Here is a 26670-nt window from a genome sequence, read left to right as displayed (position 1 = left end):
TTCGATCCTATAACATGAAGCTCAATCCAAAAAAGTGTGCATTCGGCGTAACGGCAAGAAAATTTCTAGGATTCATGGTATCTCAGAGGGGGATTGAGGCTAACTCGGATAAGATCCGAGCCATAATAGAGATGGCCCCACCGCGAAATGTGAAGGAAGTATAAAGCCTTAACGGCAAGATAGCGGCATTGAATAGATTCGTGTCGAGAGCCACAGACAAGTGTTTGCCCTTCTTTCGCACGTTAAAAAAGTCTTTCGAGTGGACGGACGAGTGTCAGTGGGCATTCGATGAGTTGCAAGCATATCTATCTTCACCACCCCTACTGAGTCCCTCGTAACAAGGTGAAGAGCTCTTCCTCTACTTGGCTGTCTCCCCGTCGCAGTCAGCGCAGCCTTAATTAGAGAAGAGGAGAGGATACAGAAGCCCGTATACTACGCCAGTCGGGCACTCCGCAGTGCCGAGGAAAGATACCCACCTATGGAGAAACTCGTTTTTTGCATTAGTCACGGCGGCCCGCAAGCTCAAGCCCTACTTTCAAGCCCATACCGTGAATGTAATGACCGACAAACCCTTGCGAAGGGCATTAAGTAATCCTGAAGCTGCAGGTCGACTGACGCTGTGGGCGATAGAATTAAGCGAGTTTGACATTAAGTACCGTCTGCGGGCAGCCATTAAAGGACAGGTCGTAGCCGACTTCGTAGCAGAATTTACTCATGATGAAGACAAGGGGGTAGACGAGTCCCCTCAGTGGAGCATATATACCGACGGATCATCCAATCAACAAGCCGGGGGTGCCGGCATCGTATTGCTGTCACCTGAAGGAGACAAGATTGAATGTATGGTCCGTCTCGACTTCCCCACCACCAACAATGAAGCAGAATACGAAGCAGTATTGGCAGGACTCGACCTAGCCATAGCCGCTGGAGCCGAAAGCGTAGTCGTTTACTGCGACTCTCAGGTCGTGACCAATCAAGTAAACGGAGATTATGAATACAAAGGTGAAAAGTTGAAGAGATATCTTGACCGAGTAAGGGCGAGAATCGACGAGCTGGAAGCTAAGGTTATCTAAATCCCCAGGGGAGAAAATGAACTCGCCGATCGGCTAGCCAAAACCGCTTCAGCAGAACATATGATAACACCGGGTAATGTACTCTCTTTTGTTCAACTTTCTCCACTAATAGACCCCGGCAACAGGCAGGAGATACGCTCCGAAAGTAACTGGACTACACGGATAATTTCATACTTGAAGGACGGGTTACTGCCAGATGAGAAGGAGGCAGCAAGAAAGCTGAAGGTCCAGGTGGCAAGGTTCGTCTTGATAAAAGACATCCTGTACAAGAGAGGTTTTTCCCGTCCATATGTGAGATGCCTGGGCGCCGAAGAGGCAGACTACGTAATGAGGGAAGTACACGAAGGGATATGCGGGAACCATTCTGGATCGAGGTCGTTGGTGCACAAACTGGTACGAGCTGGATATTACTGGCCAACCATGTAGAAGGATGCCGAGTCTTACGTTAAAAGCTGCGACAAATGCCAGAGATTCAGCAATGTTATTGGACAGCCAGCTGAGGAGCTAACCCCTATGACGGCTCCATGGCCGTTCGCTCAGTGGGGACTAGATATCATGGGACCTTTCCCAACGGCGGTAAGGCAACTGAAGTTCTTGGTAGTGGGTATTGACTACTTCACAAAATGGGTAGAAGCGGAAGCCTTAGCCACCATTACAAAAAAGAACATCAGAAGTTTTGTCTGGCGGTGCATCATATGCAGGTTTGGTATTCCTAGAGTCCTTGTCTCAGATAACGGAAGACAGTTCGACAACGGCCACTTCCGGGATTTCTGCTCACAACTAGGAATAAAAAACCACTACTCATCACCCGCCCATCCTCAGGCTAATGGCCAAGTCGAAGTCACGAACCGATCCCTGCTGAAGATTATCAAGACTCGGCTCGAGGGGGCAAAGAGCATATGGCCCGAAGAATTGCCGAGCATACTATGGGCATACAGAACAACGGCGAGGACCCCAACAGGAGAGACGCCATTCCGACTAACGTATGGGAGCGAGGCGGTCATCCCAGCAGAAGTTGGGCTCACGAGCTATAGGGTTCACAACCATGACGAAAGCAGGAATGACGAAGCTATGAGGCTACAGCTGGACCTGTTAGATGAGGTTAGGTCGACGGCGGAGCAAAGGATCGCTAGATACCAGGATCGCATGGCCAGACAGTACAACTCCCGGGTCCGACACAGAGACTTCCAAGTAGGGGACCTCGTACTCAGGAAGGTCATGGGTGCAACTAGAGACCCTACACAGGGAAAACTCGGCCCCAACTGGGAAGGACCTTATAGAGTTACGTCATGGAAAAGGAAGGGAACCTACCACCTGGAGACAACAGACGGAGAGAAGCTACCGCATCCATGGAATGCCGAGTATTTGAGGAAATACTACCAGTAATAGTAACACGACGAACGGCAACCAGTTTTCCTTAAGTTTTTAATTACTAGTTTTTCTTTAGCTATTCTTTGATACAATCTTGTCGTGCCTTTTTAAGCCCACGAGGGCAGGCACTTTTCCTTTACGCATTTCTATTAAGAATAACAATCAGATACAATTTTGATTTTCTACATGGATGTGTTATTACAACTTGCCCACAAGATGGGCGGATACAAAATAAAGTCCACAAGGTGGACGGATCACCCAGAAGGATGACCATCCACGAGATGGACGATCATCCTACAAGGATGCCCACTTGAAGTCCATAAGATGGACGGATGCAAAATAAAGTCCACAAAATGGACGGATCATCCAACAAGGATGGCCATTTGAAGTCCACAAAATGGACGGAAATAAAATTAAATCCACAAGGTGGACGGATCATCCTACGAGGCTGACCACATGAAATCCCACAAGGACAAACAAAAGTAAGTCCACAAAGTGGACGAATCGCCCTACAAAGGTGACGAATGCAGTCCAAAATGGACGGACATTAAACACGAACATAAATGGAAGGATCATCCTATGTGGATGACGACGTAAAGTCCAAAAAGAACGGACGAAATAAGTCCGCAAGATGGACGGATTGCCCCCCAGGGGTAACGAATATAGTCCGAACAGACGGGCCATCCCACAAGGATGACGATTGGAAGTCCAACATGGACGAATTCAACACAAGTCCACATAGTAAATGGATCACCAACAGCGTGAAAAAACTATCCACAAAGTGGACGGATCACCTAAACGTTGTTACAATTTACTCTCCACGAAGTGGACGAATCATCAAAACGGGGAATATGATTACCAGTCCACAAAGTGGACGAACCATTAGTAAGATATAAAACTGTCCACACAGTAGACGGATCACCGAAAAGGTGAACAAAATTCCCAGTCCACATTGTGGACGGATCACTAAGTTAGTAAAAACGTCCCTCAAAATTGACGAATCGCTAAAGCTGATGGAAAATCTGTCCAAAAAATGGACGGATCACCCAAAACGGCAAACAAAATTATAAGTCCAAAAATGGACAGATAACGGGATGCTGAAACGTTGACGGACCATCCACGTGGCCGGACAATGTGTCATCCAAATGGATGGATCAATCAAACACTAAAAATAATAAGTCTGCAATGTGGACGGAGTATAACGGACTTTTAAACGAGTTCCAAACAACAATAGAAAGCATAAAAAAAAAAGAAAAAAAAAAAAAAGAAAAAAAAGTAAGCATTAATAAGCAAACAAAAAGCCCAGAAGGCAAGTGTTTAATACAATAAAAAGAGGACGGATTGTTCTCAAAATAAATAAATAAGCCAAAAGAGGACGGATTGTTCTAAAAGTAAAATACATGGAAATTAATCTACTTTCTTCGGCTCAGCAACTTGGACATCCTTCGACGGGACAGATTCTCCGTCGCCCTGAACAGTATCTTCACCAAAAAGGTCGTCCGTATTTTCTGAGGCGACGGGCAGAGCAGATGTCTGATCTTGATCACTGACGGTTATCATGGACACGTCCAGATCAGGGTAGGCCTTTTTTAATTGACGGAGTGCATCGTCAAAGCCTTGAAGGAACGATCCCCCCAGCTCCTTCAACAAAGTCTCAGAGTCGCGATACTCATTGACGGCATCCTCCTTGGCTTGACGAAGTTTTTTCTTCAAATCCTTTATCTCATCATCTTTACCCTTCAAGGCCTTCCCAGCTTCCTCCGTCCTTTGTTCAAGCTCTTTCCTCGTCTTCTCAGACAGGTCGAACTTCTTCTCCATGGTGGATTTCCACTTATGCAGCTGACCAAGCTCCTCCTCCGTCTGCTCAGCTTTTGCCCGTACACGTTCCAGAACCGCCTCACGGTTTAGGCAGCGGTCCATCAAGCCCTTCATCATAACCAAGGACTGAAATAAACAAAGTTAAAAGGGTGTTAAATAGAAAGCTAAGAAGAGTGGATGGACACACATTGACGGATAAAAGAGTTACCTGTGTAACGACGAACAAACCCGTCTCCCCCATTGCCTCCGTCGAATGATTCCCCAGATCCTCGTAATCCTCTGTGGAAATTATCGACGAAAGTTTCTCCAAAGCAAACTTCGAGTCGTCACGGAGAAGGGGAGGAGGCTTCTCCTGGCTGACGGACGGGGCCTGCATTAAGCCCTTACCGGATCCATGTTTAGCTGGGGTAACGGTCTTAGCTCCCTCAGCCATCAAGCGCACAACGGGTTCCAATGGAACCTTCTGCTGCTTGTGTGGACGGTCAGACTTGGGCGGCTGCTTCCTCTTAGCCGACGACCCCAGCCCCTTGGGAACCACAACCTCGCCCGTCTTCTTTTGCTCGACGGCTAGCGATTTTATCATTGCCCTTCTCTTCACGTCGTCCATTTCTGCAATACAGGACGGATGAAGATATTTACTCAAGTTGAAGGCTAATTTCAAAAAAGTAAAAGTTGACGGACTTACGTCTGTGGACTCTTTCGTCGTATACAATGGCCTCGCGGGTAGGTTCTGGACCGTCACAATACCAGTGTATTGTTTTTGGATTCACTAACTTGGCCCAGGTCCTTTCTTCCGGCTTAGTCTTCTGGAAAATCCTTTCAAGGAAACCAAATTCCTCGACACTAACCTGTGGACGCCGTCTACCTGCAAAAAATAGACGGTTATAGAAATTGTAATAAATGTTAGGAAAGAATTATAACATTTAGACGGGTACATACGTGAAGGGTGTATAACTCCCCAAGTTGTGTCAACAGGCAGGTACTCCGTCTCCCCTGGACGGTTCATCCACGTGTTACCCTCTAGAAAAAAGTAACGACTCTTCCAATCTCTATTTGAATCGGGAGTCTCAAAGATGACCTTCAACAAAGGGCTTCGACTAGCAAAACTATACATCCCCATTGATCTATCAATCTCATCCGGACGGTAACAGTGAAGAAACTCACGGACCGTCAATCTTCTTTCTCCATTCGTCATTGCTCCATAGAGGATTTCCATCGCTATGAAGACCCTCCAGGCATTTGGAGATATCTGGGTGACGGACAATCTCAGGTAATATAAGAGTTCTCTATGAAGTGTACTTAGCGGAAACCGAAGTCCTGCCTTCAGCATCTGCTCATACACTCCAACACCTTCTACGCCTTCATAGTAACACTTCTCCGACACATATGGTAGACGGATGGAAATGTTGTCTGGAATCTGGAAGTTGGTCCTAAAAGTACTGAAGTGCCTCTTCTTGATGACGGATGTGAATCTGTGCACCGTCCACTCTGGTAGCATGATGAACTCTCTAAGTCCACCAGCACCAACAACGGGTCCCAGTGCTTGATCCCCGTCGTGACTAGAAGAGCCTTCTTCTTCAACCATCTCCATATCCTCATCTGTTGAGGATGAAGAAGAAGCAGACGGACTCCTATCTTCGCCAGGACTCTCTTGGTCTTTATGACCAGACGGGTATACCTCCTCGTATTCCATCCCGTCACGGACCATCGACTGGTTACTTAACGCACTAGACATTTCCTACAAATTGACGATAAAACCTAAGACTGACGGGTCTAAAATTTTCGACAGGTGTGTAGGTTTGACAAAAATGTAGACACACAATGTAACATAAAAAAAAATGAAAAATGATGATGATGATTGTGAAAAACAAGAATGAAGCACTTACCAGACAATGCGAAGAGTAGTTAACGGATGAAATATCCGACGGGTATAAATTCTCAAAGGAGTGCTCTGACAAGGATGACGACTCCGCTCTGACAACGATTTCTTGCTGAAAATGTTGGAAATAAGGGAAGAGAGGTACGCTTTATATATGAGAAATGCACGGAAGACGAAGCGACTCTTCGATCCGATACACCATCCAATCCAAGAATGACACGTAGCCAGCTTCATTAATGTGACAACCTGGCAACACGCGTCCACGGATCGTACCCTTTATGAAGCCGTCAACTTCATGAATCTTCATCTGTCAACGTATTCCACTTAGGAACGTCATAGTTTTTAACCGTCCCCATTAGCAATCCTTGATCATCATGCCCAGTTATATTTAACCGTCACCCTAGTGATTCGACCACTTAAGGACTTGACGGATCATAGGGTGAAGGGGGCAACTGATGGGGTAAGAAATCGCGGAACATTGGGCCTGACGAGTTCGGACTCATGGGCCAATATTAAGCATGGGCCGAGGACTTAGCGTCACTTAAAATATTTGGTATACACGTTTGGAATCCGAGGAAACCCTAGGAAGATCAGGATGTTCACATAAAAGAGAATTCTAGAAGATCCGCCTTAGTGAAAAATCCACCCTACAAGGAAATACTTGTCCATCATGCTTGGGATTGTTAGAAGTAGAGTCCCATATGGAAAAGACTTGGACTCCAAGAAGGAAAAGCCGACTCTCCACTACTATAAAAAGCCCTAATACCCTCGCGAATAAAGGTACGCATAATTTATCCTCTTTAACACTCTAGAGTTGTGAGAAGAATTCTAACTTGACCTTCGGAGAGTGTTTGGCCGGCATCACACCGGTGCTCTCTAAAGGTTTTCTTTCGATTGTTCTTGTTGTGCAGGTTCGCTTTGAGTCGCGAGTGCGGTGTGACCTATTGGTGATATTTTCGGCATCATCAGTAACTATATAGCTTGTCACCACCATTAAGTTAATCTGTGTCAGTGAGTAAGGTGTATTATATATATATATATATATATATTTTTTTTTTTTTCAGTTTTTATGGAACATATGATTAATGGAAAGAGATGACACTTTTTATAACCTTCCAAAATTCTCCAACATACATACCCCACCCCCATCTGATTAATTGAAAGAGAACTATGGTCTATTTAGATTGAACTTATTTTTGTTAAAACTAAAAATACTGTAACAAAATAATTTTTAAATGTGTGAATAATATCGTGGGATTTATTTTTAATATTTTTAAATACGTAAACAGTACATATACAGTACAAAAATAATACACACACTGTTTATAAACAGTAAATTTTGTTTCTAAAAGTCAATATAAATGGCTTATAAAAAAAAAATGCCAAATGCCAACAAGACGCAGATGCGCAATCCAAACCGCACCATAATAGAGATATGGTAGAGAGAAACTCAAAAAGACAGTAACTTTGATTTTATTAGGATTGGGTAGGTAAGAGAAAATCAAACAAAGATAAAATATAATAATAGTAAAGGCAATTCCAATCACGAAACTTCCTACAACTTTCCTTAACTCTCCAACTTTTAATACTACTATAATAGTTTTCCTCTTCAATTATTGTCTCTCTATTTTTTTTTTTCTTTCTCAAACTGAGCACACGGAAAGTTTGTTTTTTACCACCACTTGTTCGTTCAAGCCTATTCGTCTCCTTGACCTTGACAACGTGGTCCGCATCCTCTCTATTCTCTCATGCAATGTTTTGTGTGAATTTTCTGTTTTCTTTCTTCTTCTTTAAAAAAAAAAAAAATTATATTTAAGTTTGTGTTTCAATTTCTATTTGGATGATGAGAAAGCAGAGGGATAGGGGAGGAACATAAATATTTTTTCCTGGATTTTGTCTCATTTTTGTTTTATCTCTGATACCGATTTATACTTACCAATTGTGATTGGCAAATTACAAAAGTTTTCTCTTACTATTATTTGAAAAAAGTTAACTGTAAGCATATTCGGGAATAGTTGTTGTAAGGACTCAATTCGTAACAACACAAAATTGGTATTGGGTTTGTACGTTAAAGACCCAAACAATAAAATTTGTAGAGCGTGGGTATTCAAGAATTAGGTTAACTCTAAAAGAAAAACAATTAAACCACACGCTTATAGATAGGTTAACAAAGTTATAACAATTAATCTTTTCTCTTGAAACAAGTTCAGTTTTTTTGTTCTTAAGGCTTTCTTCTTAGTACTCTTTGTTTTCTGACGTTCGATCTCCCTTCCTCAATGCTTTCTTTCATGTTATATACTGCCCTCTCCATACCATCTTCACCACACACGTGTAGGTTGGGTTCAGGGGATCTCTTTCTGTCCCATCTAACACCTTCTGGAACCTCCAACTAGGAGCTGTAAGGCTGTTTCATCACTATTCAAGCATCACCTCCACATTAATGCGGCAAAAGAGTTGGTTAAGAGGCAATTAATGTGGAGGCAGCTGTTGTTATAGATATTTGTTTGCCTTCTCTTTCTTACCCTTGGTCCCTTATCCCACTTTTAGTGGTGACGTAGCTCCGAAGTATGTTTGTAACAAGGTGGTGTTCTGGTTGTCCTCAGACTCATATTGCCGAGAAGGATTTTGTCCTCGGACGAATATTGAACTTGCCTTACGCGATATTTACCCTTCCTTTCATTTGTTTACCCCTACGACCTGATATGGACCTCCTTGGATAGATTTGCGTTCTCGGATGGGCCATAGGCCCAATTAACTTTACCTTAATAATTTTAGTGACCAACTGGCCCCCATAGTTGTAAATCTCATATAATTTATTTATTTATTTATGAAAATATGATATAATTTGTGGAGTTTTGGTAAAATTAAATGGATGCATTATTTCAGTTTTGATAAATTACTTATTTGGTTTTTAATTTTTACATTATGTGTCAATTTAGTCCTTAATTTCAAGTGTGTTAGATGGTATGTGTATTGCCATATCCATATGGAATAAAAAATTAGAAAAAAAAAAAAAACCGTTTATGTTTTTGAAGCTGGGATTGTAAAATTCCCACAATAGTGTTATGGAAAAATTCAATATTTTCAATATTCCTTTAATTATAGCAAAATAACATGGGTATTAAAACGAATTTAATGTGGCTTTGGACAAAAAAAATTTTTAATTCAAATTTTCCTTTTAACTCGAAAAATAATAGCACAAAGGACAAAGTACATATCACGGAAATTTAATGGAGAAACTGCTATATTCTAAAGTAAAAGGAGCTAAGTTTTTGTTATTCAACCGATGCTTTCGGTGTTTTTCTAAATTTTTAGAATACAAAAACAATTTTCTTTTAGGGTGAATTATAACTTACTCATCTGTTATTTGGCCAAAATTTAAGTTGCCTACTTGTAATTTGAAATTTGACACTTTACTTACCTACCTGAGGTTTGACTGAAATTTAAATTGCCTACCTGAGGTTTGAAATCTCATGATGCAAGTGTTTCTTTGGATTCTTTTTGAACTTATTTAATCTTGTTAGTTTATATTTTTTGTGTTTTTGGAGGAGAGAAACATAAAAGTGGAGCAAAATTGCATATTTAGCCATGTTTTTAACAGAAGTGGGTTACAAAACTTTAACTAAGCTAATCTTAGGTGGGTAAAATGTCAAATTTCAAATCATAGATAGGCAACTTAAATTTTGGCCAAACCACGAGTGGGTAAGTTGTAATTTGCCCTTTTTTTTAACACTATTTTATATTTCATGCTGAAAAGTTAAATTTGTACCAAAGTTTTTTTATTTTATTTTTTATGGTTTATATATTCTGATAACAGTCTGCCTAAGTAGTTGACAAAAAATAATGTGTCCATGTAATCAATAGTGGACATAAAGTGTCCATCATTTATTCTTGCACAAATAAGAATGTAGTGAAATTTTTATAAATAAAAAAAAGAATGTAGTGAAATTGAGTATAAAATTAGATGTGTTCCTATCATTTTATGAATAGTATTATAGGTACTACAAGCTTTACTATATTGATTTTACAAACGAAATTGTTACCAATTAGAAATAGGCAATTTAAAATTGAATTATGAAATGATTGAAATCTTTGTAAACTTTATTAAGTAAAACTTGTAGTATTTTTAGCATTTTCTTAATTTTATTGTTTGAGTAATTCTAGGAACATAATATATTGGCAACAAAACTTAGGTAATATTGGTTCTAACCTAAACCCTCAACGCAGGTCTCGTCGGTCGGTACCGAATCGGACAAAGTATCAGGCATGGGTTTCGGTTTGGTTGTGTTGATTTTTCTAGGTTTTTGTTTTGTTATTCTTCACTGGTTTTGATGGGCACGACGGGGTTGTGGTTGTGCACTGATTTTTATAGGTTTGACGGTGGTTGTGGTTGTGTGTTGGTGATTGAATAAAATATTATTTTATTGTAATGTTTATATTATTTTATTGAATTAAAAGCTAAAATAGATCACTGTTATAGGATGTGAGAAAGTAAATTAAATAGAGTAACTTTTTGTGTAGCTGAAAAACTAAAAATTTAGTTTTACTGCTGTGAATGCTCTGAGAGCATTAGAGCATCCACAGCAGTGGAGCTAAAAATTTAGCTTTTTAGCTCCACCAAAAGTTACTTTATCTATTATACCTACACATATACTACAGCAGTGGATCTATTTTAGCTATCAACACAATAAAATAATATAAACATCATAATAAAATAATATATCTCTACAATAAAATAATATACCACCTACAATAAAATAATATATCCAACTCACAAAAAAACAACCCAGCACCATTCACAATCACCTCTACCATCAGCCACACCCGCAACCACCACTATCACCACCACCAGCAGACATAACCAAACCCACAACAAAAAAAAACCAAACACCGTACCACCAAACCATAGCCACAACAACCACCATCGCCACCACCACAGCCATCAAACCCATAGAAGAAAACAAAAATCAAACATCATTCCCACATGAAAATACATTAAAAAAAAAAAACATACAAACAAAGTCAATCACAGCAAAGAGAATGGCGTGGGTCTGATCGGAGGACTGGGCGAGGCGTTGATCGGCGGAGTGGGGAGGATTGGGCGGCGTGGGTCTGATCGGAGGATTGGACGGAGGCGTGGATCGGCGACTGTGGGCTTGGGTCGGTGACGTTGAGGCCGGCGAAGGGATGCGGACTGGGCGATGGGGCTTGGGGAGATCGGCAATGGGGCTTGGCGTGGGTCGGCGAGCTGGGTCGGTGGAACAGGTCGGCGGTGAGGGAGCTGGCCGGCGAGCTGAGGGATGAGGGAGATGAGGGAGGCCGGCGAGAGCTAGAGAGGAAAAGAAAATTTACCGGCGAGCTGAGAGCTAGAGAGAAAAAAAATGACCGACGAGTGAGGGGTGTGGGAGGTCGGCGAGCTGAGGGATGAGGGAGGCTGGTGAGCTGGAGAGAAAAAAAAATTTGAGGAAGAAAGAAGAATGAAGAGAAGTCGGGGGGAGAGAGAGAGAGAGAAAAGGATAGGACTATTTTAATCAGAGAAGAGAGAGATGTAATAAATTTTTTTTTTTTTTTTTAGCTTTGAGCTACAGTGCACATCTATTTTTAGATGTGCACTGTAGCTGAGGAGCTAAATCTAAAAAAGATTTAGCTCCACTGCTGTGTAGTGGTTTTTGAGTATAGAGGAGCTAAAAAATAGCATTATACCTATATAGCACCACTGCTGTGAGTGCTCTTAGTAACAGTGTAGTTAAATAGCTACACCAAAAAAAAAAAAAAATTTATAGCGGTGAAACTAAAGGTAAAATTTTTACCTTAATTGCTACTGTGCACAGCTATACAGGACTGTTTACAGTAACTGAGAGCTAATTTTGTATTTATTTTTTATTCTCTAGCCGGATTAAAATAATATATATTTGTTTCTTTTTTAATATTCTTTTATTGTCACCGTGCCTCTCTCTCTCTCAGTGTCACTCTCAACTGACTCTCTGAAGCTCTCACATCTCTCTGTCTCACCTTCTCTTAAAGCTCTCTCAAGCTCACTCTCTCAAACTCTCACCTCTCTGTTTCACCGCCACCGGCCCGACTCGATCCTCCACGTCACCGTCCACCGAAGCTCGACGTCACCGACCCACTTAGTCGAACTCCCAAGCCGCCGATCAGCCTCAGACCCACGCCGCCGATCACTTCTCTTCCGCCGATCCACTTCAGGTCAGTTGTCTCTGTCTTCTTCATCTACATGCTTGGGAGTTTTGATTTGGGTATAACATCAAAGAAAAGGATGGATATTTTCTTCTCTGCTGGAATGGGTGTCCCTTATTTTCCATTTCAGCTTGTCGTGAAATTGAGGGTTTCTAGCTTTCACGATCAGTACTGCAATTCCATTTCACAAATAAGTAAGTTTTCACTTTTGCACACACCCATCTCATTTATTTCTCTCATATTATTCCCTCTTTGAAATGAAAAATACACATCAAATGGTTTTCTTCTTCTCTAATTTATCTTTCCTTTTAATTTTTTTTCTTCAGTCTTAATTGATGGTACTTTAAAAAAAAAAATCTATTTTGTGTTTCAAGATTTACCGGTATATTTTCAGCAGCTTTCATGAGTACCCAAAAAGATTGGTCATCATGTCCTTCAACAGCAACATGGAAATATGACGTTTTCCTCAGTTTTAGAGGCAAGGACAGCCGGAACAGTTTTGTGAGCCATCTATATTATGCTTTGAAACAGAAGGGCATTTTAACTTTCAAGGATGATGTACGACTTGAGAGAGGAAAACCTATTTCAGATCTATTAGAAGCAATAGAAGAATCGAAGTTTGCTATTGTCATTTTCTCAAGAAACTATGCATCTTCGAGATGGTGTTTGGAGGAACTTGCAAAGATTGTTGAATGCAAGAAAGAGATGGGAATGGTTGTTTTCCCAATTTTCTACAAAGTGGATCCATCTGATATACGGATACGAAGGAACATTGCTCGAGCCTTTGTTAAACACGAAATCCATTTTAAGAAGAATCTAAAGGAGGTGCAAAGGTGGAAAGATGCTTTGAAAGAAGTTGTCAATATCTCTGGATGGCATTTACAAAATAGGTAATTTATTTTAACATATTTCTTTATTTAAAATGTTTCAAACAACTCTTCTTACAGCATTAAGCATATAATTTAATTTATGTTTGAGATAAGCATTAAGAATACTAATAATAGTACATCAAATTTTTATTTGTATTACATCTAACAACAAGAATTAAGCATTTCTTCCAAAAATTTTGGAACTAATGAGTAGGGCCAGCTCAATATAAGTTGATTTTTTTTTAATATTTAAATATCAATGAAAAAGTATAAAAATAAAAAACATCACACTTTCTGAGAATTGAATAAATTGGAGATTCTTGATTCAGTTTCTCTTTTTATATATATATATATATATATATATATATATAAAATTAAGTTTGCAATGTCATGAGTTCAAATTAGATACCAATCTTTCCTGTTGAATTGTATAAAGCTCGACTAGAAATTGTAATACAATATTAAGAATTTTTAAAGACTTAACTTTTAATAAAAATCCCCAGGGCAGGGGATATACCCACTCCAAACACCTTCTTCCACCCATTGAAGATGTAAATTCTACAACCTTCAATTATCTACGTAAATTTCGAAAAAAAAAAAAAAAAAAAATTCTAGGACTGGTCAACCTACTTTTATTGTTAAATACTTAAATTGTATTGTTAAAATGATCAATATGGTAACACAATACTTCTATGGGTAGTTCTTTAAGTGTATTGTTAAAACGAAATATGTGGTTACACATAATATTATTTGAGTAAGTTTTTTCTTTTTTTTAGCTTGTAGCATTCAGTTGCATTTATTTTTCTACATTTTAGTCTTAGCCAAGTAAGCTGAACACCATATGTCTACTAAATTTATAATTTTGGGTCAAGTTATGGTAGGTTTAGACTCACTGTTTATTGTTCTCTCGTCATTGCAGGCCCGAGGCAGAATTTATCCAAGATATTGTGGAAATGATATCACATAAATTGAATTATACATTCTCAATAGACACCAAGGACCTAATAGGAATAGACTCCCAAGTGAATAAATTGATGTCACTTTTAGCTATAGGATTGGATGATGTTCGCATTATAGGGATTCGAGGGATGGGTGGTATAGGTAAGACAACTCTTGCTAGAGTTGTTTATGGTATACTTTTCAATGAGTTTGAAGCTTGTTGTTTTATCCCTAATATTAGGGAAGTTTCTAACAAATGTGGTTTACTTCGACTGCAACAATCACTTTTGTTTGAACTCATGGAAGGCTATGTGAATATACAAGACGAGGACAATGGAGTTCTTGTGATCAAGAATAGGCTACATCATAAAAGGATTCTTCTTGTTCTTGATGATGTAACTGAATTAGACCAATTGAATAAGTTAGCAGGGGAGCATAATTGGTTTGGTCGAGGTAGTAGAGTTATCATAACAACAAGAGATGGGCATTTGTTGTTGACCCATAAAGTAGATGACATATATGAGCCTACAGAATTGAATTATGATGAAGCTCTTCATCTTTTTAGTTTGATAGCTTTTGGAGAAGACCATCCTGCCATGGGTTATCAAACACTATCCCAATATTTTGTACAATATGCTAGTGGTCTTCCTTTAGCCATTAAGGTTTTGGGCTCTTTTTTGTTCAAGAGAAGTACTGCTGAATGGGAAAGTGCTTTAGGTAGGCTTAAGGAATATCCTGAAAGAGAAATTCTAGATGTACTTCAAATAAGCTTAGATGGACTACATCCAACAGAGAAGGAAATATTCCTACATATTGCGTGTTTTTTAAATAATGAAGACAAAGATCTTGTAGAAGAAATTCTAGATTGTATTGATCTTTACCCTAAAATTGGATTAAGGGTTCTTTTTGATAAATCTCTGGTAAAATTGCAAGGAAATAAATTGTGGATGCATGATTTACTACAAGAGATGGGTCGATACATAGTTCTTCAAGAGTGTCGTAAAGAGCCTTGGAAGTGTAGTAGAATGTGGTTGTATAAGGACATTGACAATGTGCTTACAAAAAATACGGTAAGAGGTCATTTAAAGAACTTAGTATAAACCCTATTATATTATTCAATTCAATTTAAAATATATTAGTTCTAGCTTTCAATTCACAGGTCCCTTTTTCTTATTTCCAGGAAATAGAAGCAGTTGAAGGCATAGTCCTAAAGTTGCCTGAACTGAGAGAGGCACATTGGAAATCTGAAGCTTTTTCAAAAATGCGTAATCTTAAATTACTTGGAATTCATAATGTTCATCTTCTACATTACCCCCAACATCTTCCCCCTGGCTTAAAGTTTTTGGATTGGAGTGGGTATACTTCGAAATTTTTGCCGTCAGATCTCCTTCCAAATGAGCTTGCTGGACTTCGTATGTGCTGTAACAACATTGAACGATTTTGGGCAGGAACAAAGGTAAGATTGTGACTTAAGTAGCATATATAACTTCCTTTTTAAAGCTTTAGAACTTGTAAGGTTTGTAGAAGCTAATTTTTTTTCTTTGGTTTTTTTCCCATCTAACAGTGTTTTGACAAGTTGAAATTCATCCATTTGAATGAATCCCAAAATCTGATCGAAACCCCTGACCTTAACAAAGTCCCAAATCTTAAGAAATTAGTTATGGAAGGTTGTCTAAATTTACGTACAGTTCACCAATCAATGGGAGCCCACAAAAAGCTTACTCTTGTTAATTTTAAAGGCTGCAAAAGCATTGAAAGTCTACCAAACACATTTGAAATGGAGTCTCTTGAGATTCTTATTCTTTCTGGTTGCTCAAAAGTCAATAAAATTCCAGAATTCATGGGAAAGATGGAACATGTATCAAGGCTTCACTTGGATGGCACTGCTATTACAAAACTACCCACATCAATTGGGCATTTGACTGGTCTAGCTTCATTGAATTTAAGAGATTGCAAAAATCTTGTGTATCTACCCTGCACCATTTCTAATTTGAAGTTGCTTAAAAATGTGGATCTTATTGGATGCTCAAAACTTGTCAAACTGCTAGAGAAGATGAGAAATGTGGAAAATGTAGAGCTTGATGTGAGTGAAACTCCTATCAGACAGGTGCCTTCTTCCATTGGTCGATTAACAAATCTTAAAGGCCTATCTATAATGCCAAGAAGACTCACTCCCATGGATTTGCTATTGCCTTCTTTCACTGAATTGGATCTAAGTTACTGCAATCTCAAGGAAATCCCTAATGATATTGGTTGCCTTTTCTCTTTAACAGAATTAGATCTAAGTGGAAATAATTTTGTTTGCCTTCCAGAAAGCATCATCAAACTATCTTCTCTAAAAAACTTGTGGTTGAATTGTTGCATGCGTCTTCAATCATTGCCAAATCTTCCATCAAGTATTATACAAATTGAGGCTAGTGGTTGTATCTCACTAGAAATGTTACCAAATCTAGTAAAACCAAATGATTCATGGGAACCATCTCTCTTTCTTGAGAATTGCTTCAAATTGGTTGATAATCAAGGCATCATTGACTTGTTCTTTACAGTGACAAAAAAATCCCTTCAGGTCTCTCTCTCTCTCTCTCTCTCTCTCTCTCTCTATCTGTGTGTGTGTGTGTGTGTGTGTGTGTGTTCTAAACATCATGCTTTGAATGTTTCAGGGAATCTCTCCTCGATATTCTAGATATGAAATTGTTCTTCCAGGAAGTGAAATTCCGGAGTGGTTTCGTCATCAAAGCATAGGGGGTGAAGTGAATATAAAAGAACCTTCTCATTTGTGTAATGAGTGGATGGGAATTGCTGTTTGCGTTGTGTTTTGTTCGTCTGGACTTTCACGTCACCTAATTGACGACCAGCTTGGACTTCAATTTTATTTGAAAACCAAAGGAAATGACAGAAATCCTCTACTAGGCATTAGCGATATTCCTGAGGTTTTATCAGATCACCTTTGGCTACTTTATATGTTTCCTCAATGCTACAACAAGCCTTCAAAAAAATTATCGTGGGAATGTGATGCGGAAGGATTCAGTCAGATTGGCATTAAAATTCAAACCTTTAATCCAGGCTTGGTGGTGAAGAAGTGCGGGCTTCGTTTGGTATACGCAAAAGACATTGAAGATCTCGACCAAACTATGGGTCAAAGTAGCAACTACATCACTTCTTATGAGGGCTTGGATGTTCCCCATCATAATCTAGACAATTCCACAGTGGTAGTGGAAGGTATCAAAATCAAGCAAAGCCGTGTTGATTATGATGGGACTGGGCCCAGTGGGGAAGGAGGTTTTATTGATGTACCAAACTCAAAAAGGATTGAAAGGCCAATAGAATTTACAACCCATGGTAACTCTGATTCTGAGGAGTCAAGTGAGTACTTGGAATGTGATGAGGAGCTAAGTGATTGGCCGGAATCTAGTGAAAGTGACCTGGAAGGTTGAGGGAATTTGACAAATGGATTCAAATACTCTGTAAGTCAATGAATCCAAACTAATTCCTATTTTTTCTCTACCTATAAGTCGTTGTCTTTCTTCTTAATTTAATTTAAGTTTTGTTGGTTTATGCATTATCTTTTTTTCCTTTCCTTTAATATATACTTGTAATGTTGTCTTATTGTTTAATATTAAATTCTAAAAAGTATTTTGCTAACTGCAGCTTAGCATCATAATTTGCACTTATTCCAACTCTCCCCATACTTCGAAAGTGACTAGGGTTATTTTGGTTGGAGTGATTTAATCCAAAAGCAAAATTTATAAATTATAAAACAGTGTCTTATAACATAAAGTGAATAGGGTCATTTTGGTTCAGTGATTTGTGTCACTTATTTTTGCCAGTTGCTCCCTTCATGGAAGATTATTGGACTTGTTGGCAAGGAGAAACTGTCACACTGCTAGGAGACAAGAAGACAAGTGCAACTGATTGTATGACCATGATTCTCATTCTGTCATATTCAGGGGTAATTTCTGCATTCTTGTTGCCTGTACTTTGTCATTAAAAATTTTCAAAGTGCAACAATAGCATATGCATACCACTGCAAACAGTATTATTTAAGTACTATGTCATTACATATGATATATGTGAACTATTATCTAGATTGCACTCAGATAGCGATGCTAATGCAACTTGGTCACAGTACTTGAAAATTACAAGCATGAATAGTTTAGCTAGAGGTAGCATCTAGCTTCTTCCCTTTAGTAATTCCGTTTGTTAAATGTTTTCCACTTGTTTAAGAGAATAACTGACTTTTGTATTCTTCCCTTTTTTTCTTTTCATTTTTGTTTGCTATGAAATTTTTATTATTTTAAAGTAGGACAACAATTTTTAATGTTACTAAAATATTGTTTATATACATGTTAGACACTTTGTGGACATTGTTATTGTAATTGTCACAATGCAACAAACTTTAAAATCACATCGTAGTTAGTGAATGTTCCTAAACTCAAACTATGAGGAGCTTGATCATAACTTACTTTTATGAGAAATTAATTTGGAAATGCAAAATTTCCCTCTAATCTGATTAAACTTTTTTTTTTTTTTTTTTGATAAGTAATAGGACTTTTATTCAACAAGAAAAACGCAAACAGCCATTACAAGTGTTCATGATGGTGAACACAAAAAACAGCAAACAAAAACAACTGAAAACAGAATAAGAAAAGCAACTTAAGTGGCACAACTAAGGGCAGAAAAGAATTCCAAAGCAGAAGAACAGTTTGAATAACCCCAGCACTTAGCCCATTCAAAAAAAAACCTATGATGCTTGTACCTATGATTAAACTATCTTCATTAGAAACCTATGATGCTTGTACCTATATGTTAATAGATGTGAAACCACCAACTATTTAAGATGCTCTCACAGGAGACAATCTTCATAGCTAAAAGCATTAAGTACCATTTTGTTTGTGTTAGGATCTTCGAGCGTTGGCTGATTCTGTGTCAAATTTCCATGTATTTAAATCTTTCAATTTCATTGTATCTTGTATTATGGGGGTTTTATTGGTATTGAGTTAGTGAGTGGAGGGAGGCATGTGCTGAAGTTGAAGCTGAAGTCTTTCTGCTTCTCCAAAAATGAATGTGTCAAGCAAAAGTGTGGTACAAAATCAAGATTTGAAAAGCCGTTGCACAGAGAATTTTCCCCTTACTTTACTCGTACAAAAATTGATTACCTGTAAGTCATTGTCTTTCTTCTTACTCTTATTTTTGTTGGTTGCTGCATTATCTTTTTATCTTTCCTTTGGCATATACTTGAACTTATGTTTGATTTAATTTTAAATTCTAAATAGTATATTGCTAGCTGCAGCTTTTCTTCGTTATTGGCACTTATTCCAACAAAAGAATCATTAGAGATTGTTGAACTTCTTGTCTTTTTTCTTAATCAATTTACAAAAGAATCATTAAATAACACATAGTAGTTCACCTAGTTAATTTAATATGCGTATTATTAAATCTTATGGATTGGTTCAATTTGTAAAAGAATCATCCCCATTCTTGAAGCTACTCTTTTAATCCCAAAAAAGAAAAAAAAGAAAAAATAGTTTTATAAAATAAACAATGATTAGGGTAATTTTGGTTCAGTGATTTGTGTTGGTTGCCCCATTGATGTAGGATTGTTGGACTTGTTCATGAGGAGAAACTATCACGTGGCCAAGAGAGAAGACAAGTGCATGCATTTATGCTTCTGATTTTCACTTGATCTAATAGATTGTAGGGTAAAATCTGCACTCTTGTTGCCTATATGCATGCCCCTGCAAACCTTATAATTGGAATTAATTATTATGTCTTTAAATATTATATATGTGAACTCATGTATAGATCACAATTAGAACGATTAGTCTGGAAAGACATAGCATCTAGCTTCCTCATATAAGATTTTCTATGGTTTTGTAATAACCTTCAACCAAAGAAAATGCTCTTTATCTGTTTAATAGTTCAGCTGATTTTTCTATCCTTGTTTTTGTCTTTTCCTTTGAAATTTTTATTATCTTAGTGTAGTATGGCAATTATAAAAGTTATTAAAATCATTTGTATTAGCATGTTTGAGGACATTGTTACTGTATTTCTCATAATACAACAAACTTTAGAATCAAATCACAGTTAGTGAATGTTCAAATTTCAAACATTAGGAGCTTGATCCTAACTTACTTTTATGAGGAATTAATGTGGATATGCAAATCATTGACCAAATCATTCAACCAAGTTCTTGATATATCCAAATATCATCAACATTGTACATGATTGATCCATAGCATCAGTTATGTTTTTGGTAATTTTCTTAAGCTATCTTCATTAGGAATCTAAGCTTGTTCAAAGATGTGCGGTAACCAACTCTATAAAAAGCTCTCGCAGGAGACAATCTTCAAGGTAAAAAGCATTTGATTCCAGTTTTATCTATTACCAAAACAATGCTATGAACAAGTATATATTACTCGATTGTTGGACATGTTGCGATGAATCAATGATCTACCATAATAGAGCATTGAATAGTAAGTATATTTGAATGGCCTTAGCCATGTGTTGCTCCTTTTTGGCGATGTAAGGAAATCATCATACATGTCATTGTCTTATGTAATGCCTGTGTAGAAACATTGGTAAGACCTTAATAATATTGCAATCCCTTCTTTCTCTACTTTTTGTTGCTTGATATTCCCCCCCCCGCCCCACCCTTTTCTTATTCTTTTAAGACATTTAGGAGTTTCATAAGTTATATATATATATATATATATATATCAGTGTAGTTTGAAAGAAAATGGGTGCTGCGACATGAATTTCCTTATTAATCTGTAAGATTAACAGTTTAAATTTCTTTTAAAATGTAGCGGCTCTTTGATTATGTAAGTTTTTACCATAAGACTTTTGTGCTTTTGCCTCTTGATGTACTTGAAAGTTTCTCCACCTTTTTAAAAACTTTTGCGTTGAATTAAATTATTCACTCCAAGTTGTCCATGCCCATTTCAGATCATGAGCAGGCAAAGCTGACCGTGCCCATTTCACATGATGAAACAACCAAGAGACCTATCTCCAAATTGTAACTTAATTAGGTTATACCCTGTCAAAGAGACTCAAATAGAATTAGAAGTAAAAGACAACAGTAGACAGTATAGAATTCTGCCCATACAACAGACTTAACTATAAATTGCTAATCATATCATCTGGTGTGTATTCATCATTACAGTAATCGGATTCAAGCCGGAAAGCAACTGTGCTGACAAGGTTGAAAATTGGAGAAGGTAGCCTACTTGGATTGGTAAGGCCTCCTGTTCTAGTTTTTACTGTTGTTTTATTATATCTAGAATTTAAGTTTTCTCCAAAACTTTCTAATTAGTTTTGTTATTTAGACTGATGCATTATGTTTCATAGTGGCAAGATGCTACGCTTTAACAATCATTCTTTATATATATATATATATTTATTTATTTATTTATTTATAGGCCTTCTTTTTTGAAGTATTTACATTTTTTTGTATTATATTTTGGGATATCCTTAAGGAAGTTGAAACAATCTGCTTCTGTTAATTAGTATTTGAAGTTAGCTTCTTTGACTTGGAAACAGGACCTGGTTAGGGAGCTATACTCTCCTGAAGTGGCTGCTCAAATTTTAACTACCTGTATCTGAAGGTGAGGAGTTACTGATACACTGATATGGCCTCATGTAACACATGCACGATATTTGATCAAAATAGCCTGCAATGCTGCATGCATTGGAAGTAAGGGATCACGTAATGGATTCTCATCAGAGTTTCATGGCTCCTAGATGGAGAAATCTGTGGAGCTTGAAGCTTTCTTTGAATATGTGTTTTTGTGTGGAAGTGTTGGCAAGAGTACGTGGCCACTAAAACAGATTAGTAGAAATGAAACATAGTGGATTATACTAAGTATGCTTTGATTATTTATTCCCAAAGTGCAGTCTTGCTCGGTCTGTATGGTTTGGGTCAGATTTGACCCATAGAACCAATTTCATTTTGTCCTTCCTCTTTGTAGCAATGGTTGGCTCAATAGATGGAGGATCCAGACTTTCATAAACTAGAATATTCTCTAGATTGTTTTTCATAATCGCTGCTGTAAAGTGAAGTTTACAAGTGCAAAACAGTCTGCTTATGAAGTGCTAATGCTCTAAATCTTTTGTTTTGCAGGTATTCAAAAGCCTATGATATACAACTGGTGGATCAAAGTAACTGCAGGAGAGTGAGTACCAGCGCTAGTGTATCTAGTTGTGGAGGAGTTACTAACAGTTGAGGAGCACTAGCAGAGAGATTGCAAATGGATTGGTTTTGTCCCTATGCAGCAAAATCAAGTTTTGGCAGGAATAATTATTGTAGTCTGTTGTAGTTTCTGCCATTTGCAACTGAATGGAAGCTCAATCCCCGACCGTTCAAAGTGCATTAACAAAGGCTGATTGAAGACCACTAGTGCATGGAAGTTGGAGAACGCTAGTGGTTCATATATGCTGTGCTTAGGGGAGTCACTGCAAAGGCTATGGCCCTGCTTGCTTCAAAGTCTTATGAACATCTTTTGGGGCTTGTAACTTTACTACCAGCCAACTCTTACTGCATTTTTGTACCAAAAAACCAAAGGCAGAAAAAAAGGCTATCTTTGCACCTTTTTTGGACTAATTTATGCCAAACGTCTGCATGCAATTTATTAACATTTTAAGATAGGAATTAAAATTTCTCTTACTTGTTCAATGTTTTGGTATACTTTATTGTTTTTATTTTCTCCCACAATGCAAAATATTATATTTTTTCTTGACAGCATTTGTGTCTTATGAGTGGCATTAAAGAAATTTCCAATAGAAAAACTTAGCTCAAATTGGTTAAGAGGTTGCTGATGAGAAGATAAATAAATTAAGAATACCTTCTCTTGTTTGGTAATGGAAGGAAGAAAATTGCATAATGAATTCAAATTTAAGAAGATCTAGTCTTTTCGAGTATATAATAATGAATTTCTACTCTGCAACATTGGTTTCAACCAGGGCTAGACACAACATATATAGTGGTAGAGAATTCAATCACACACAAGCATGATAGGAAAGTTCATTAGTGACTGCCTTTTTTCTTTTTTCTTTCTTTTTTAGCAAATACGACGAGCTTTCTCTTCCTGTCCTATCCCAAGCGATTTCTGGGCATTTGCAATACATTCTGGATCTGCAATGCTACACATCACATAAACTATATTATAAATCCAATATCAGCTAGCCTGTTACAGTCATCAATACATTAATGGAAGGAAAAATGTCAAAGGTTTGATCACATGACCTAATCCTCAATGAACTTGGATGCAATCATATGCCCAAGATTAAATATTGATTGAGAGGTTCAGGTGCAATGTCAGCCAATTCTGAGCTTAAAAGTTTTACAAGGTAAAATACTTGATTGGACATTGAGAATCTCTATAAACCAATTATATTTTAATATCTATTTAGTAATTTGCTGGTCATATATTTATTTGAGATATAGACAGACAAATAACTATCTCCCTGAATTTATATTTCTGTCCAAAAGATGTAGGAATCAAACCCATTAAAACTTTTATTTCCAATGAAATTATAGACTTGAAAACCCCAAATGCATTAAAAATGGTTCAGAAGCTTCACAAGCATACTCATTATGATGCAGATATACCACAACTCTAGGCTCAGTGAAAAGGGAAGGGGGCGGGGACTAAAAAGGAATCCTCAAAACTATTTAAGAGTGACAATGTTGTCTTGTTATATAGAAATTGTACTATTTCCATCTTCTCTGCTACCCATAAAATGCACAAAGAGATCAAAACTTATCAAAGAACTGAGTGAAAATGCGTGTGAAGAAGTTCAAGTTACGGGAAACATTGTAGGCCATGGCAGGTGGAAGAGGTTTCACGATGGTGTCAATACCGAATACTCGTTGAAGAAACTGCATATACAAAAGAAGTATTATATCTCAAACTCAATTATGAATGGATTTAGATGGCCCGCCCCCAAGGGGGAGGGACCTTAAGAAAATAGAGGAGTAAAGATATCATTGAGAACCAAATAAACAAAGACGTAAACTAGTAAACTGTTAACCTCAAGCGGTGAATGACGCATAAGCTATAAAAATGTCAATTGACAGGAAAACAGAACATGCTATAATTTCAGTAATCTACAATCATGGAAGATTCAAATATATAACCACACTTCATGAAACTGAGGCTTCAATCATATTAACAGCCAACCAATACTGTCAATAAAAAATAAATAAATAAAAGGAATTCTGCCCGAAGAAAACAAAATAGCATAATTTCCAAATCAAATTGAATACATAAAAGACAAAGCATCTTACGACTTCCAGAACATGATAACGACTGACAGTCTCATCAGTAAACCTGGTCTCACTCTTTGCTGAAGATGGGCCATTTTGGCAATATTCACTTACAGGAAATCCACCCTAGAAGATGCAAGCTATAATGGTCTTCTAACACTATAATGGTCTCTCCCTCATTTATGCTAGTGAGTTAGAAGCCGAAACTCTTTTAAGTGGTCTCTCTATTGTGGACAGAAAAAAGTGCTGTCTTTTGCAGAAGACAAGGGTATTGGATACAGCAAGTCCTGAAATTTTAGATACGGGAACACAATCATCAAGAAACAAAAAGAAAAACCACAAAATAGAGACCTGGTAGTTACCTCGACAAGGGAATCATCGATCGTCGTCGTCTTGGAACTCTTCTGTGGCTTCCTCTTCGCCGCTCCATGCCGCCGATGACATCAACTTCTTCTTCGCTGTTGTCATTGTCATTCAATTGCGTTTACAGAGAGAGGGGATAGTGTTGACTCGGAATACGTTATAGAAAGAGTTATTACCGCGAGATTTGTATGGTCGTTACAGCTATATAAGTGGCCTTTTGGTAAACCTATTGTAACGCATTCTGTATCACATACGCTAATATGAAAACCAAAGTGGACAGAATGGACCGAACAGTATTGAAGTGGACTGATTAGGACAGAATAGACCAGAGTAGACTGAATATAGAGCAAAGTGGACTAAATAAGACTGAACGAACAGAAATAGATTGAATAGGACTGAAAAAGCCTGAAGTGAGTTCAATTGGTCAATAGTTTGATCCATTAAAATGTAGGCTTAATAAGTCTCTATATAATTTAAAAAGTCATGATATTTGAAATATCCTAAAATTGCACAAAAAAATATTTTGTTTTTATTTTAGGGTCAAATACACCGTTGGTCTAAACTTTATAGCCCATAAACAATTTTAGTCTATAAAATTTAAAATGATTGCTTTTAGTAAAATGACATGACCAAACTAAAAAACATAGCATGTACATGATTGTCTTAGGTTTGAGAAACTTTTTATTCTATGTTGACCTCATCAAGTTGAGAAATTTCTCATCCAAGCTAACATAACCCAAAATAGCTTTAAAATTCAACTCAACCCAACCTGTAAGGGTCAAATTGGAGCCATTTGGTTTGGTAAGGTCTAATAAAATAATATCATTGAATCACTTAAATTCATTATTGAAAAAAAATTACAATATAGCCAAATATTTGAATTATATTAAAAAAAAAAACTATCAAAATATTAAAATAAATCAAACTATATAAATTATACCAAGTCTCTAAATCTAAAATGAATCAAGTTAACAATTTTAAAATACATAAATTTTTTTAAATTATTAAAAAGGAGTTGTGCTATTTGAGTTGAAATGCTAATTTGAACCAAACCCAAAATTACCAACATCAATTGGGAATTTGACTAGTCTCACCTCATTGGGTTTAAGAGATTGCAAAAATCTCATGTCTCTACCTAGCACATTTTTTAATATGAAGACGCTTGAAAATGTCAATCTTTCCGGATGCTCAAAACTTTGCAAACTACTAGAGAACTTGGGAACGGTTGAAAGTGTAGAGAACGTTGATGTGAGTGGAACTGCTACAAGACTTATGCCTTATTCTAATGCTCCTTTTCAAATGCTTAAAAAACTAGTTTTTGGTGGATTTAAGGCGAGAAGTCCCGGTCCCATGAGCTTGTTATCACCTTCTCTACCGGGTTTGTGTTCTTTGACCAATTTGGATCTAAGTTATTGCAATCTCAAGGCAATCCCTAGTGATGTTGGTTGCTTATTCTTTCTAAAAAAATTAAACTTAAGTGGAAATCATTTTGGTTGCCTTCCGAAAAGCATTTCTCAATTATCTAATTTGATTATTTTGCGCGTGGAGAATTGCAAGAATCTTCAATTATTGCCAAAGCCTCCATTAAATATTTGTTATATTTGGGGATATGGTTGTACCTCACTGGAAACAGTACCAGATCTATTGAAACTAAATTCTTTAGGTAATCGAGCGCTACTCCTTTCGAATTGCAGTAAATTGGCTGACAAACAACACTTCATCCACTTGTTTTTTGCAGTGATTAGAAAGCAACCTCTCTCTCTCTCTCTCTCTCTCTCTCTCTCTCTCTCTCTCTCCTTCTTAGTTCTAAATAACATGTGTGGTATGTTTCAGGGACTCTTTATTCACAACAGATTTGACATTGTTATTCCTGGAAGTGAAATTCCAGAGTGGTTTAGA

General features: G+C 37.5%; 1 protein-coding gene and 1 long non-coding RNA gene across 6 annotated transcripts; one reads left to right on the top strand and one right to left on the bottom strand.

Moving 5' to 3' along the window:
- The first annotated feature begins 12121 nt into the window (after nucleotides 1-12121).
- LOC115959642 (TMV resistance protein N-like) lies at nucleotides 12122-22815 on the top strand. Of its 5 annotated transcripts, none has more exons than XM_031078114.1 (12): nucleotides 12122-12530; nucleotides 12731-13226; nucleotides 14125-15214; nucleotides 15325-15600; nucleotides 15709-16710; nucleotides 16805-17608; nucleotides 17972-18093; nucleotides 19146-19302; nucleotides 20425-20495; nucleotides 21307-21378; nucleotides 21684-21748; nucleotides 22264-22815. In XM_031078114.1, exons 1-6 carry the CDS (start codon nucleotides 12374-12376, stop codon nucleotides 17576-17578), a joined length of 3795 nt encoding a protein of 1264 aa, XP_030933974.1. In that variant the 5' UTR covers nucleotides 12122-12373; the 3' UTR covers nucleotides 17579-17608; nucleotides 17972-18093; nucleotides 19146-19302; nucleotides 20425-20495; nucleotides 21307-21378; nucleotides 21684-21748; nucleotides 22264-22815. The 5 variants fall into 5 exon arrangements, with proteins under 5 accessions (XP_030933974.1, XP_030933977.1, XP_030933976.1 ...); XM_031078117.1 differs by lacking the exon at nucleotides 22264-22815 and having other exon boundaries at nucleotides 12122-12345; nucleotides 12467-12530; nucleotides 12734-13226; nucleotides 21684-22137; XM_031078116.1 differs by lacking the exon at nucleotides 22264-22815 and having other exon boundaries at nucleotides 12734-13226; nucleotides 21684-22137.
- Nucleotides 22816-23638: 823 nt separating this feature from the next.
- On the bottom strand, nucleotides 23639-24883 carry LOC115959643. The gene is made up of 3 exons (XR_004084947.1): nucleotides 24771-24883; nucleotides 24430-24695; nucleotides 23639-24021 (listed from the first exon to the last, which is right to left on the bottom strand). It is a non-coding gene; the product is annotated as an uncharacterized LOC115959643 (long non-coding RNA).
- Nucleotides 24884-26670: the final 1787 nt, after the last annotated feature.

The sequence above is a fragment of the Quercus lobata genome, chromosome 9 (assembly GCF_001633185.2).
Source record: "Quercus lobata isolate SW786 chromosome 9, ValleyOak3.0 Primary Assembly, whole genome shotgun sequence".
In the NCBI taxonomy this organism is placed as follows: Eukaryota; Viridiplantae; Streptophyta; class Magnoliopsida; order Fagales; family Fagaceae; genus Quercus; species Quercus lobata.
Note: the sequence above shows the minus strand (reverse complement) of the source record. Positions and strands in the feature narration are given on the sequence as shown.